The sequence below is a fragment of the Hippocampus comes genome, unplaced genomic scaffold, assembly GCF_001891065.2.
Source record: "Hippocampus comes isolate QL1 unplaced genomic scaffold, H_comes_QL1_v1.1 scaffold819, whole genome shotgun sequence".
NCBI lineage: Eukaryota > Metazoa > Chordata > Actinopteri > Syngnathiformes > Syngnathidae > Hippocampus > Hippocampus comes.
This window is the reverse complement of record NW_017805113.1, coordinates 6,020-19,167: the sequence shown is the minus strand read 5'-3', so window position 1 is coordinate 19,167 and position 13,148 is coordinate 6,020. Positions and strand designations below refer to the sequence as shown.

Genomic DNA, 13,148 nt, shown 5'->3' with positions numbered 1-13,148 from the left:
AATGTCTGAATGAAACTGACTTCTACTCTCGGTACGTGTAAGGACATAAAGAAGTTTCCAGTGGTTTGGAGGACATGAATTCAAAGGACTTTCAGGGATATTAGGATGCTTGAATAGAGTTTAAGGGACTTTTAGGGACACGATTTGCAGGGAGTTGTTGGTACATCAAGACGTTTCTTGCCATGAAGAACATGAAGGGATTTGAAGGGTGATGGAGAGACTTATGAAGACATGAAGAAACTTTGTCCACTCCTGCGCCAGACCTTTCCATCAAGGAAATGACAAGAACTGACTCGCTTTCTTGTGTCTCTCCACAGGCAGACTGATTGTAACCATCTGGGTGATCGTGTCGCCGACAAACTCCAAACAGAAATATACGCTAAAGGTATACAGCGAAACCCGATATATTGTCATAGAGAGGCCATATTTCAAAACAAATCAACATTTCAAAATACGCTTTTTACACAAATCTAAAACCAAAGTCAATTTTCTATCCAACAGTGCACGTGTGATGTTAGGAAGCAGTCGATCGGAGCCCAAGATATTGCTTAAATCGCAGATTTTCGCGACATATCGTTGCCGCGGTAGACGAACTGCAATATAATGAGTGCAGTCGGTACTTTTTTTTTTTTACTTCAACAACTCACCTGAAAGATATACTTTTGCGTGCACAGGTGAGCCACGATAGCCTTCCCGAGCAGCTGATAGCAGAGTCCATCAGGAAGAAGAGCAGGTCCATGCACCTTTCCCCTCAGCAGCTCCGCCTCTGCGTACAAGAGTACCAGGGCCAGTACATCCTCAAGGTAGACCCGGATTTCAACATTTACCGTGGCCGTCTGACTCACACACACACACTATCTCCTCAGGTGTGTGGCTGTGACGAGTACCTGTTGGAAAAGTATCCACTCAGTCAGTACAAGGTAACAGCTTTCACGGATAGGTCCTCCCACTCCGATAGAAAGCCGTTTGAACGTTTATTTGAAATCGTATACCACAAAAAAAAAAATTAAAAAATACAAACCTCACTTGTGACTTGTGTCTTCCCGCAGTACATCCGCTCCTGTATCATCGTAGGTCGTCTTCCTCACCTCATGCTGGTCTCCAAGGACAGTCTTTACTGTCAACTTCCCGCCTCCAGCTTCGTCACTCCTTCCTACAGGTAAGCCTAGCGCTCAAACGTAGAACCTATCAGGGGTCGAGGACTTATTTGCGTTTCAGTCGCCGGACCCCGCAGCCATCTCCCTGTCCCGGAGGGACCGACGGGTCTCCGCCACGCTCGCTGTGGGCCTTCAACAGCCGGCTGAGGGTCCGACTGCTCTGCGCCACCTACGTCAACGTCAACATCCGAGACATTGACAAGGTTCGCCTGCATGTCTTTGTCCCGCGCCGTCTTTGTCTGACTCTGTCTAACGCTGTGTGTAGATCTACGTAAGAACGGGGATTTATCATGGAGGAGAGCCGCTGTGTGACAATGTCAACACGCAAAGAGTCCCATGCTCGAACCCGAGGTAACATAGCGACCAGTGACTTTTAATAATTCCTTTTTTTTCCCTGCAACTACGAGTTTAAACAGTATTTCTACTTTTATCTCTTTTTTTTTCTTTTAAACTAGTATCCATACTCCTACTTAAAATCACCATATCACCTCTTCTGCATAACACGTAGATGGAACGAATGGCTGACCTATGACATCTACCTGGCCGACCTGCCCCGCTCAGCCCGACTCTGCCTGTCTATCTGCTCTGTGAAGGGAAGGAAAGGAGCGAAGGAGGTAGGAAAGAAATGGAGAAAGGAAACAAGAAGTAGGAGAGAAGAGGAAGAGAAGCCACCAAATGAATGACTCTCTGTCCATTTGTCCGTCAGGAACACTGTCCACTGGCTTGGGGAAACGTGAATCTCTTCGACTATAAGGACATTCTGGTTTCAGGGAAAGTGGCGCTAAGTTTATGGCCCGTGCCTCACGGCCTCGAAGACTTGCTGAACCCTATCGGGGTGGCCGGTTCCAATCCTAACAAGGTAAGCCACCCTGGGGGTTTTGCGTCTGGTCTGGCCCCCGAGATCAGCTCTCCTAATTGGTTGTTCCTGATCGCTAGGAATCTCCCTGTGTCGAACTCGAGTTCTCCTGGTTCAACCAGCCGGTTGTTTTTCCAGACGAGCAGCAAATTGAAGAACACGCCAACTGGACCATCAGCAGGGAACTGGGTTTCAACTACACGCATGGCCTGGTAACACACACACACACACACACACACCACCCACACACACACACACACACACACACACACACACACACACACACACACACACACACACGGCCTGGCTCCCAGACAAACAAAAAGCCTGTCTCACTGTGTAGAACAGTCGCCTGGCGTGTGACAGCAGTGTTTCAGCAGCAGACGCTGAGCAGCTTCGGTGCCTTTGCTCCAAAGATCCCCTCTATGAACTCTCGGAACAAGAGAAGGACTTCCTGTGGAGACACAGGTGAGGACCAAATTCCCACGCATGCAAGCAAGGGTCTACTCTTTATCTTGTGTGTGTGTGTGTGTGTGTGTGTGTGTGTGTGTGTGTGTGTGTGTGTGTGTGTGTGTGTGTGTATGTGTCGCTGTTTTGCAGGCATTACTGTGTCAATATCCCAGAGTCTCTTCCCAAGCTCCTTCTTTCTGTCAAATGGAATTCCAGAGATGAAGTATCTCAGGTAGGTGATGTACAACCAAATTCCAAAGGTTGGTAGGAAATAAGGCATACATGTACAAGTCATAATTAAAGTAAATTTTAACCTTCCAAGTTTCAAGCACGTCACATTCCGCACCAAATCTCAAACACGTCAAGTGACTTTTGGGTTAAAAGCAAGTCATAGGTCAGGTCATATAATCTTGCTCAGTGACATCTGTGTCATGTACTGTTCAAGTTAAGTCCCATAAATACAAAGAAAGTCGTGCAATCCACTATTAAATGTACAAAAATAACCCACACTAAAATTAGTTACATAAAGTCCATTATGAATTTTTCCACTCGAGGCACAATTGGGATGACTGAACTGAGTGCCCCACTTCCCCCAAATTTCTCTTGAACTCATTGCTTATTTATCTGCCCAACTCCTCTTGCCAGATGTACTGCCTTTTGAAGGAGTGGCCTCTGATGGAGTCCGAGTCAGCTCTGGAGTTACTGGACTGCAACTTTCCTGACCCGATGGTGAGAGAGTTTGCGCTGCGCTGCCTGGTCCAGAGTCTGACGGACGACAAGCTCTCCCAGTACCTACTGCAGCTCGTACAGGTTCGCTACTCACCTGGAGGCAGAGGTGTGCAAATCTGGGTCCAGAGAGTAAAAACCCTGCCACAGTTTGGCTTTCGTCACACGTGCTTCGTCTCAAGAGCTTGTTTACCTGCCGTTTGAGTTGAAGCACCTGTGGTGAAACGTAAACTGTGGCGGAGTTTTTACTATCTGTGCCTGGACTTGCCATCTCTGTCCTCAGGGAAAGGTACGCCACCCTGGCACACAAGCGGAAATATATTTGTAATACGTGTTCAGGTGTTGAAGTATGAGATGTACCTGGACAACCCGCTGGCCCGTTTCCTGATCAAGAAAGCCTTGACCAATCAGAGGATCGGACACTTCTTCTTCTGGCATCTCAAGTGAGCAAAACGGTCAGAGGTTGGTGACTTGAGAGGCCGACGGGCGGAATTGACATTGGCGTGTTGCCGTCATCAGGTCAGAGATGCACAATAAGACGGTGTCGCGTCGCTTTGGCTTGCTGCTGGAAGCCTTCTGCAGAGCATGTGGCATGTACCTCAAACACCTGAACCGACAGGTGAGGGGAGACCCCTTCTGTCCGTTATTCGGTCCTTGATTGGTTGAACCTTGGGATCTATGCATGCGTGCATGCAGGTGGAGGCCATGGATAAACTGGTGAACCTCACGGATACGCTGAAACAGGAAAAGAAAGACGAGACGCAGAAAGTAAGGAACGGAAGCGTGGAGCCACGCACCCGAGTCTGACTTGTTCCATAATCCCATGCGGTGATTGCTTCTTTAGACTCAGATGAAGTTCCTGGTGGAGCACATGTCCCGTCCAGATTACATGGAAGCTCTGCAGGGATTCGTCTCTCCTTTGAACCCCGTGCACCAGCTGGGACACCTCAGGTGATACTCCCTCCACCAATGCTGCTGCTATGCAATGCAGAAGTGGGACATTTAGCGTGAGTCAGACCTGAGCTGCCAATTTGAAAAATTGGGACTTGCTTGACTAAAATTTTTGGGTAGATTCCGTTAGACTTTGTGGGTGTTTATTTATGATTTGCTCCTACCTGCGAGTGAAACTCGACCTGTGTGGCCAGGCTGGAGGAGTGCAGGATAATGTCGTCAGCAAAGCGTCCACTGTGGCTGAACTGGGAGAACCCCGACATCATGTCGGAGCTGCTTTTCACCAACAACGAGATCATCTTCAAGAATGGCGACGGTAGCATGTGTTGCACGGGATGGCGGGTCATGTGACTCCCGTGTAACCAACTCGTGTTTGAGTGTTTTCCAGATCTACGGCAGGACATGCTGACGCTACAGATCATCAAGATTATGGAGAATATCTGGCAGAACCAAGGCCTGGACCTGCGGTGAGACATCACCGAAAATGACAAACACTCATGACGGAGGACTCACACTTTGTGTACGTTGGTCTCAGCATGCTCCCCTATGGATGCCTGTCCATCGGCGACTGTGTTGGTCTCATCGAGGTGGTCAAGAGCAGTTTCACCATCATGCAGATTCAGTGCAAAGGAGGCCTGAAGGGGGCGCTGCAGTTCAACTCCAACACTTTACATCACTGGATTAAAGACAAGAACCGTGGAGAGGCGTCAGTATCTGTTTGCTTGTGTGTCTGTCAGCATAAATTAGTTTCCACACCATGAGTAGACAGGATCCAAACGAGAAATCTATAATATCACTCGGCCGCAATCGGTGAACTGCAATTTAGTGGGGCAACCGGACGGGGATCCAAGATGTTATAAACAAGTGTGACCTCACTCTTTCAGATATGACCGTGCCATCGACTTGTTTACCAGGTCGTGCGCTGGCTACTGCGTGGCCACGTTCATTCTGGGAATTGGCGACCGCCACAATTCCAACATCATGGTGAAAGAGAACGGACAGGTGAGTCCTCCTCCCGCCCGCTATCCCCTCCCCCAGTCTCTGACCTATTGCTGTCCTGCAGCTCTTCCACATCGACTTCGGTCACTTCCTGGACCACAAGAAAAAGAAGTTCGGCTACAAGCGGGAGCGGGTCCCCTTTGTCCTTACGCAGGACTTCCTGATCGTCATCAGCAAAGGAGTCCAGGAGTCAACCAAGACAAAAGAGTTTGACAGGTAGTCTTGTATTTTTGCCGCCCGTCTGTGTGTCCAAGGACGTTGCTCACCCACCCGTCTCACCGACAGGTTCCAGGAGATGTGCTATAAGGCCTACCTGGCCATTCGCCAGCACGCCAGCCTCTTCATCAACTTGTTCTCTCTGCTGCTCGGATGCGGGATGCCTGAACTGCAGAGCTTCGACGACATTGCCTACCTGAGGAAAACCCTGGCACTGGGTAAACACGCACACACACACAGACACACATTAAAAAACAATACCCCAAAAAACAGTCCAAGCATCTGGCAAATGCTTTGGCATCTATCCAATAGCTCATATTTTTCATCTTGAGGCCCATGTACAGGTTCACTCTTTCTCCTCACTGGTAAGACAATTCAGCGCACCATTCGGTAAATAAATGCACGAATCGCTTCATGGCAAGCCGTTTGAGGGCATATGAGGACATTGACCTCAAGACGGATATCAAGGATATAGATGAAAAGCTCAAACGGCTTGGTACAAAGGCATCTAATGAAGTTTTTTTTTGTGGGGGGGGGGGGGGGGACAGAGAAAAGCCAGCAGGAGGCGTTGGAGTACTTCAGCAAACAGATGAATGACGCCCATCATGGAGGCTGGAGCACCAAGATGGACTGGATCTTCCACACTATCCGACACATGCCCAATGAGCACTAGCTAACAAACGCACACGCACTACAACGTTGTAACAGCAACGCCAATCTCAGGGTTGCGGGTCCGAGAATGCCAAAGGCGTCGTCCCCTTTTTTCGGTGCTAATGTTAAGCCAGTGAGCTGCTGTTGTAGCATGCATTTGAAACAAACTTTATTGACCAGCTGCTGTGAAGACAAAAAAAAAAAAAAAGCAATAAAAACTTTGAGACAATCAGCCCGAGCCAATTTAGGGGGTGGGGGACTTTATTAGCAGGGGACAGACTAGAAACACCTTTGAAATTTGGGGTTAAACCTATGAATTCTCGCATCAACAGCAGCATAACTGGTGAATGATGAAGAATGATTGGTTGTTGATGCAATCACTGTTTATTGATTGAGTCCACTGCGTGTATAGTGATGTTTGCACTGTGTGACAGTACTTTGCTAAAACGAGGTGTGACTTTTGCGAAAGAAATCAATGAAATAAATGATTTCAAGAAGACGTTCTCAATGGTTGCGTCACTTATTTCATTTCGATATGGTTTGCTTTGTCACCATCTTGTGGTTTATCTTATTATTACAAACATTTTCAACCCACAGAAGTATCTGAGGCTTACTCATACCTCACCTTTTGGCACAAAGTCCACAAAATAAATCTAATTCACGAAGCAATGGTACACAAGTAAAAATAAAAATTGGGACCCTCAAAGTCAGTGGGCACAAAATTTGACTTTTAGCTTGGCACTGATGTTTTAAAGTGCAAAATATAGTTTGTCTTCCTTTTGGGGAGAGTGAAACATCAAGTTTGTGTTTCAGACCGCTTAACGATGCGGTGAAGGCTTGCAAGTGTTAGGGAACGTGGCATATGTTTTTTTTTCGTCAGGGTTAGAGTTCAAGGTTGCAAAGACCTTCTCCAGACATCCAGCTTTAATGGTCACAAATAATTTTTCTTGTCACCATTAAATTTTGAACATTTTACTTTTAGAACTATTTGCGAATGTCTGCCGAAGGTCTTTGGAACCTTGAACAAAACCTGGGAGAAAAACAAAAAACAAAAACAAGGCCATGTGCAAACACTGGCAAACCTTTGCTCTGCAGTGAGATACGGCCATTAGGAAAATGCAATACAGTTTGTCGTCATCTTAGAAAAAGACAAGGACAACTGCAAGTTTGAACAGTATGAATTGTGCTATGAACTGGTGACATCTGGGTTGCATTTTCAGGAAAAAGGAGAAATTATGACATTAAAATAGTGATTCCCAACCCACTGACACGCTTGAGTGCACCGCAGGAAATGATCCAATTTCAATTGTTTATTGACTACAAATAACGTAGCTTCAGTTCATCTATGCGTGTGATGAATAGCAGCAGGGAGGACGCCGCAGGTGTCATTGATCTTTTGCTATGTATACAACAGAATAAGACTTGATTTGTTATTGTGGCAGTTTTATTGCGTAAAATATGTGCCATGGCTCAATTAGGTTGGGAAACACTGCAATAAACCTCCACCATGACTTTTCACCAAGAATACCGCTACTCACCAATCCGTCGTCCAGCACGTGACACCTGCTATAACAAAAAGAAAAAAAAAAACCCCAACAACAACAGATGTGTGCGTTTTCCTCTCTTGTTTTATTATAAAAGTTGTTTCTACATTGACTGTGAACAAAAACAAACAAATAAAAGCATGACAATGAATAGTCCAGGGTCTCCATGGCAACATACAGGTAAGCATGGCTGAGGGGAGGGGGCTGGTGTTGGGGTAACCATGGCAACAGTGGTGGTTGTGGGGAGGGGTCTCTATTATCACCGTCCTCGGACCTCACCTTACCTACACACACACACGCACACGCACTAAATCACTCATCCAGAGTGTGTTTATGTCACATCTGGAACCCACCACACAGGAAGCAAGGTGCTTTGAGAACTCAAGTAATTACAATTTTTAAAAGGCATCAGCCCATTGGGGGGGTGGCTGTCACCGTGGCAAGACAAGTGTCTCTGATTGGCTGTAACTGAGCCTCCTGTGAAGCTCCGCCCCTGCCACTTTATAAGCCAATCAGCAGCTTGGAGACGTATTTGTCTTAAAAAGAAAAAGCAAAATGTTTGAACGGCTTGACTTGACCCCTCCTCTCTCACACGCACACACACACACGCACACACACATACATACAACCGTGGGTCCCTACTCGTCATCATCATCCTCTTCATCATCATCCTCGCCTTCGTCATCCTCCTCTTCCTCACCACCCTGAGCGGATGAACCGGGGTTCCTGGCATATGACACGCCACCCCGATACGCTACCATATCCTGGGAGGACAGGAAGCACAGAGAAGTCTTCAAACCTTGCTATATGCTTTCAACACAAACAAATTAAAACACTCTCTTTCAACACACAGCAAACATATCGGAACATAAAAAGCGCTAAAATAAAATACGTTGACATTATCAGTGTTGATAAGTGTTTTGAATACCCCAAGATGGCAGTAATGACTAAGTCACCGTGTTCCATAGCTGGCTGTCATGTCAATATTACAGCGGGGTAATTAAGTCCTCCCCAAAGCATATTCAGAAGTTTGATCTTCTGAATGTTTAGGATTTTCCTCTGGCAATTAAGCTTACAACTACAAACCTTCAGGGACCATTGTAGGGCTTAAAAACTGAGTAAGATTGTTTAATTTGACAGAAAGTGACATTAGCGGCAGCAAAACAGAGGCCAAGAAAATATCTGTCTCTCTCCATTATTTTATAGAACTTTTTACTGCATTTTAATCAATTTTTAATTAATTTTTTCAATATTTAACGGTATTTATATTAGCGCACAAAGCTAAAAACTGTAGATTTCCATGACAGACAAGTAAATACGTTCCACAAAAAGAATCTGCTATATAGTGGGTCAGTAGTATAAGGGGTGGAGGGGTAGTGGGGAACAATGTTGATGTGCGACACACTAGTGTGTGCGTTTCCTCACCCGGTCATATTTCTCCCGGAGTTTCTGCGCCTTCTCCTCGTACGGCAGCTTGTCAGACTGTGATAACTTGCTCCACATCTCACCCAGCTTCTTGGCGCAATCGCCTATGGAGAGCCCGGGGTACTGCTGCTTCACGCTGGGACGGTACTCACTGCAGAACACGAAGAACGCCGACCTACGAGACAAGCATGGCTGTGAGTTCAAAATGGGTGTCGCCCTCTGGTGGAGGGAAGGCGCCAATTTCAACCCGCAGGTTCTCCTCAGAGGAATTTGACTTACGGTGGCCGCTTGGGTGCGTTGGGGTCTTTCCTCTTGCGCCCCCTCTTTCCAAAGCCTTTGGGTGGGACGTAATCTCTCATCTCCCTGTTGTAACGCACTTTGTCGGCCTTGGCCATGTCCTCAAAACACTTCTTATCACTGGGAGACAAACCCTAACGAGAGACAAACGTTGACTGAATGAACCCCACATCCTCATACCCCCCCACCCCCCACTGCGTCCTTGCCCCTTATCGCGGATCTCACCTTCCATCGCTCTGAACACTTCTTGGAGAACTCGGCAAAGTTCACTGACTGCTCCGGGTTCTTCTTGCGATGTTCCTCTCGACACGTCTGCACGAAGAAAGCGTACGCAGACGTCTTCCCCTTGGGCTTGTTCACGTCCTTTCGCATCATGGTGGCGGCCTGAGATGTGTGAGATGTGACACAGATGTTCACCATATATACAGTGCGCATGTGCCTGTGTCATATATATATATATATATATATATATATATATATATGTTATTTGTGTGTGCGCGCGCGCTACTACTGACAAATAGCACTTTTTATGGTGCTTACCACCAGATTCAGACATTTTCACCTCAAGAAATGATGATGATATGGATACTTTCAATTATGTTGCTTGTCTTTTGACAAAGCCAAGACACTGATTACCACCAAAGTCCCATCAACCCGCTATTTATTTATCCATTTATTACCTATACCAGTTGTGCTCATTAGGGTGAGGTGCAGCCTACATTTTTTTTTTGCATTTTCCCTCTGGTAAGCTAACTCACTATTTTTATTTTATTTTTTTCCCATCCCACCAGATGACCTTGGATCAAGAGGGTTAGTATGCCCTGGACTGGTCGCCGGCCAATCACAAGGCACATTTCTAAAAAAAAATTATCCAAATGTAACAATTTTTTATGATAAAAAAAATACATTTTGTAGGAACAATAACATTGTTTGCATAGGGGTGGAGTTGCTCTTTACTTTCAAACAAGCGTCATGTAAACGCTCGACTGGGGGGCAAATAACGGCCCATCCTTCGGCTACTAACAAAGAACTGATGGGCATCCATTTTCTCCTCAGTCGGGGTTCTCGGGGACACGACGTGACATTCCGGGATGTGTCTCGGGAGATGGGATGAAGTGCCGCGGCCGCGAGCCACTCGGAGTCGGGGGAGGAAAAGAAGACGCATCAGGGGTTGGATGGGTGAATGGATGGTGGGCAAGCAGTTAGCAACGGTTAGCTTAGCCTGGCTACCAGAACAATGAGCCACCATTTGCTTCCCGCCCTCTGCGGAACGAGCCTCCCATCCCCCTACGAGACGTCACAACGGGGCCGTTTTGGAGCACAAAGGGGCCCGGAGAAGAGCGCATTAATGTCCGACTTTCCGTCGCTTATCCGAGCGACACTTTAGTGTTCGCAATGGAAATAAATTCCCCAGTGCCACACTGCTCCGCATTTTCTATCACGGGGCTACGGCTATGCTCCGGAGAGTAGCGGAGCACGGGGCGGCGTAGACTATTTCCTGGCGTTCGAAGTGCCTCAAAATGGGCGTTTCTTGGTCACCACAGCGCGACTCGAAGAGTCACTGGAGGGCACGCACGTAAAACGACAGCAGCAGAGGCACACTTTGAGCCCCACCGCGGTACATTTATGCCCTTTTTATGGTCGGGGTGATTGGAGCGCTCTGCCTCAAGCTTTTGCAAACCCACGTCCTATACAAGATGGCCGGCTGTACTCACTCGTTAGGAGGGCCGACGGCAGGTTGAAGCACACTCGGGATCGGGGCTTCTGTTTATTTTTGTTCTTTTTTGTTGACAAGTAGGCTAATTGTTGACGTCTGGTGGCTGAAGCGAAGACTGGACAGTCCGTTCACTTTCAAACTGGGTCGAGCTGAGGACCGCTCCCGCCCCCAGAACACGCCCCCCACGTCGTCTTCCAAATCAGTGGGGCGGAGGGAAGGATGCGCCGTTGGTGGGGCTTGGGGGAATAATCGCATTTGAATGGCTGCATTTTTGACGCGGGGCGGAAATTCTCGTTTTGACTAGGCGGGGCGAGTTAATAGTGGAGTGCGATTGGTCGTAGGCAATGTCAGTCAAAGCATGACGTCGGCGTCACATTACGTCGTTTTGTTTGGTAAAATGGCGCCGATAGAAATATTTGCTCTTGTAGCTTTATCGCTGCTTTTATAAACATCGTTATATTCATCGTACACTAACTGGAGGAAATACGAAACTACATATACGATAAAGTAAAACAGCAAGGCAAACAATACAACTACACTAATGTAGTTATATTCAATCCAGGTTTACTACCCCACATGCACAGTCTTGGCAAACAAACTGCATTAAAATCAATCCATCCACTTTCTCATCTGCTTCTCTTAACTCGGGTGGCGGATCAGCTAAGGCCTTCCTCACCTGACTTTGGGCCAGAGGTGGGATACACCCTGAACTGGTCGCCAGCCAATCGCAGGGCACTCCATGCAATCATCATACATGTTACGGACTTCTTAAGGGGGACGGGGCTAACCAGCCAACTACCATGCTACCCATTTTAAATTTATTCATATCTATAATTCTGTCGTACTGATTCTCAAGTAGTGGCACAGTGTTTGACTTCTTAGCATGTCTGTCTCATAGTGCAGAGGTGCAGGGCTCGATTCTGGCTCCGGCCTACCTGTGTGGAGTTTGCATGTTCTCCCCGGGCCTGGATGGGTTTTCTCCAGGTACTCCAGTTTCCTCCCACATTCCAAAAACATGCATGGCAGGCTAATGGAACACTCTAAATTGTCCCGAGGTGTGAGTATGTGAGCGGATGGTTGTTCGTCTATGTGTGTTCAGTGATTGGCTGGCAACCAGTCCACGGTAGTCCCCGCTTACTGCGCGAAGACTGCTGGGATAGGCTCCCAGCATGCCCGCGACCATTGTGAGAATAAAAGGGTTAGCATATGGATTGATGGATGGATGATTCACAAGTGTGGTATCAGTACCCAATGATACACAGACTCTCGTGGAATGACAAAAATCACTGAAATAAATACAATTAACAACATTTTTAAAATGCAATAAAATCAGAATGAAGCTTGTCACAGTATATTTTTTTATTTTTCAAGAAATGTACATTCATCAAGTACAGTTCAGTTGTATTTTCGTACAGTGTAATGCATTTGCAATAGATTTTTACGAACATTTTTTAATTAAACTTTTTATATGATTTTGTACAATCCATATCAACATTTAATTTTTTTTCTTTTACAGCATTAAAGCACAGTGCTGCTAATATTCTGTACTTTACAGTGGCGGAAAGTGATAAAAGATACATTTTAGGCATAAAAATTGCATAGGTTTTGATGAACCTTTAGGCACCTGTGTTTTCGTGTTGGTGATGGTGATGTTTGCACAGATAAATATTAATTTATCTAAGGTTGTATTATGCTAAGAATATGGAACGATTACTTTTTGTGGTTTATCTTTACCTAATATGAATAAAAAATGTAATCATTTCAGGCATAAGGGCAAAACGGCTTAAAAATGTCACGCAACCTGACGTATGCTCAGTGGAGTGAACAAAGAGGGAGCAATGCGTCATGTTTGAGCCTCAGCAGCTGCCATAGTCGTCCAGGAAGCGCGATGTTTATACTACCGACGATCCTCGGCGCACTTATTTAAATTTCTTTGTTTTTATAAAACAATTATACAATTTATGGATGACATGGACCCCGTGCAGCTGTTCAGGGATCAGTTTAATCCGCAGACTGAAGCCGTCAGTATCACCAAGTCTCAGCATTAAAAAGTGTATTTTGTGCTTGTGAATATTGACGTACATCCCACTTTTTTCATTCTCTGGGCATTGACTCGATCAAAATTAGACCTTTCCGACTCTCACGATCAATCGTTTTGA

The 13,148-nt window shown here is 46.3% G+C and overlaps 3 protein-coding genes and 1 long non-coding RNA gene across 8 annotated transcripts in view; 2 read left to right on the top strand and 2 right to left on the bottom strand.

Annotated features, from left to right (window-relative positions):
* The window catches only part of LOC109513232 (uncharacterized), a 6,901-nt gene extending 5,998 nt beyond the window's left edge, over window positions 1–903 (bottom strand). Inside the window, exons 1-2 of the long non-coding RNA XR_002167686.1 lie at window positions 828–903; window positions 648–766 (exon numbers count right to left, since the gene is read on the bottom strand). This is a non-coding gene — a long non-coding RNA (uncharacterized LOC109513232). The remainder of the gene's footprint in view (window positions 1–647; window positions 767–827) is intronic.
* LOC109513228 (phosphatidylinositol 4,5-bisphosphate 3-kinase catalytic subunit alpha isoform-like) overlaps window positions 1–6,505 on the top strand; it is a 13,637-nt gene extending 7,132 nt beyond the window's left edge. For 4 of the 5 annotated variants that reach the window (XM_019865520.1, XM_019865521.1, XM_019865519.1 and 1 more), the window contains 14 exons: window positions 2,357–2,481; window positions 2,614–2,695; window positions 3,109–3,273; window positions 3,529–3,632; window positions 3,709–3,808; window positions 3,886–3,957; window positions 4,034–4,140; window positions 4,335–4,456; window positions 4,529–4,607; window positions 4,676–4,846; window positions 5,025–5,142; window positions 5,204–5,355; window positions 5,425–5,573; window positions 5,904–6,505. In XM_019865520.1, the coding sequence (XP_019721079.1) occupies window positions 2,357–2,481; window positions 2,614–2,695; window positions 3,109–3,273; window positions 3,529–3,632; window positions 3,709–3,808; window positions 3,886–3,957; window positions 4,034–4,140; window positions 4,335–4,456; window positions 4,529–4,607; window positions 4,676–4,846; window positions 5,025–5,142; window positions 5,204–5,355; window positions 5,425–5,573; window positions 5,904–6,028 (1,671 nt within the window). In that variant the 3' untranslated portion in view covers window positions 6,029–6,505. The remainder of the gene's footprint in view (window positions 1–2,356; window positions 2,482–2,613; window positions 2,696–3,108; window positions 3,274–3,528; window positions 3,633–3,708; window positions 3,809–3,885; window positions 3,958–4,033; window positions 4,141–4,334; window positions 4,457–4,528; window positions 4,608–4,675; window positions 4,847–5,024; window positions 5,143–5,203; window positions 5,356–5,424; window positions 5,574–5,903) is intronic. The other variant, XM_019865522.1, reaches the window with a different exon arrangement.
* On the top strand, window positions 693–1,855 carry LOC109513230 (phosphatidylinositol 4,5-bisphosphate 3-kinase catalytic subunit alpha isoform-like). Its single transcript, XM_019865524.1, has 6 exons — window positions 693–803; window positions 867–920; window positions 1,050–1,159; window positions 1,219–1,360; window positions 1,423–1,508; window positions 1,666–1,855. The coding sequence occupies exons 1-6, from the start codon at window positions 738–740 to the stop codon at window positions 1,838–1,840; spliced, it is 633 nt and encodes a 210-aa protein (XP_019721083.1). The 5' UTR covers window positions 693–737; the 3' UTR covers window positions 1,841–1,855.
* Window positions 6,506–7,616: 1,111 nt separating the features above from the next.
* On the bottom strand, window positions 7,617–11,168 carry LOC109513231 (high mobility group protein B2-like). The gene is made up of 5 exons (XM_019865525.1): window positions 10,988–11,168; window positions 9,498–9,656; window positions 9,255–9,406; window positions 8,976–9,150; window positions 7,617–8,314 (listed from the first exon to the last, which is right to left on the bottom strand). The coding sequence occupies exons 2-5, from the start codon at window positions 9,645–9,647 to the stop codon at window positions 8,189–8,191; spliced, it is 603 nt and encodes a 200-aa protein (XP_019721084.1). The 5' UTR covers window positions 9,648–9,656; window positions 10,988–11,168; the 3' UTR covers window positions 7,617–8,188.
* Window positions 11,169–13,148: the final 1,980 nt, after the last annotated feature.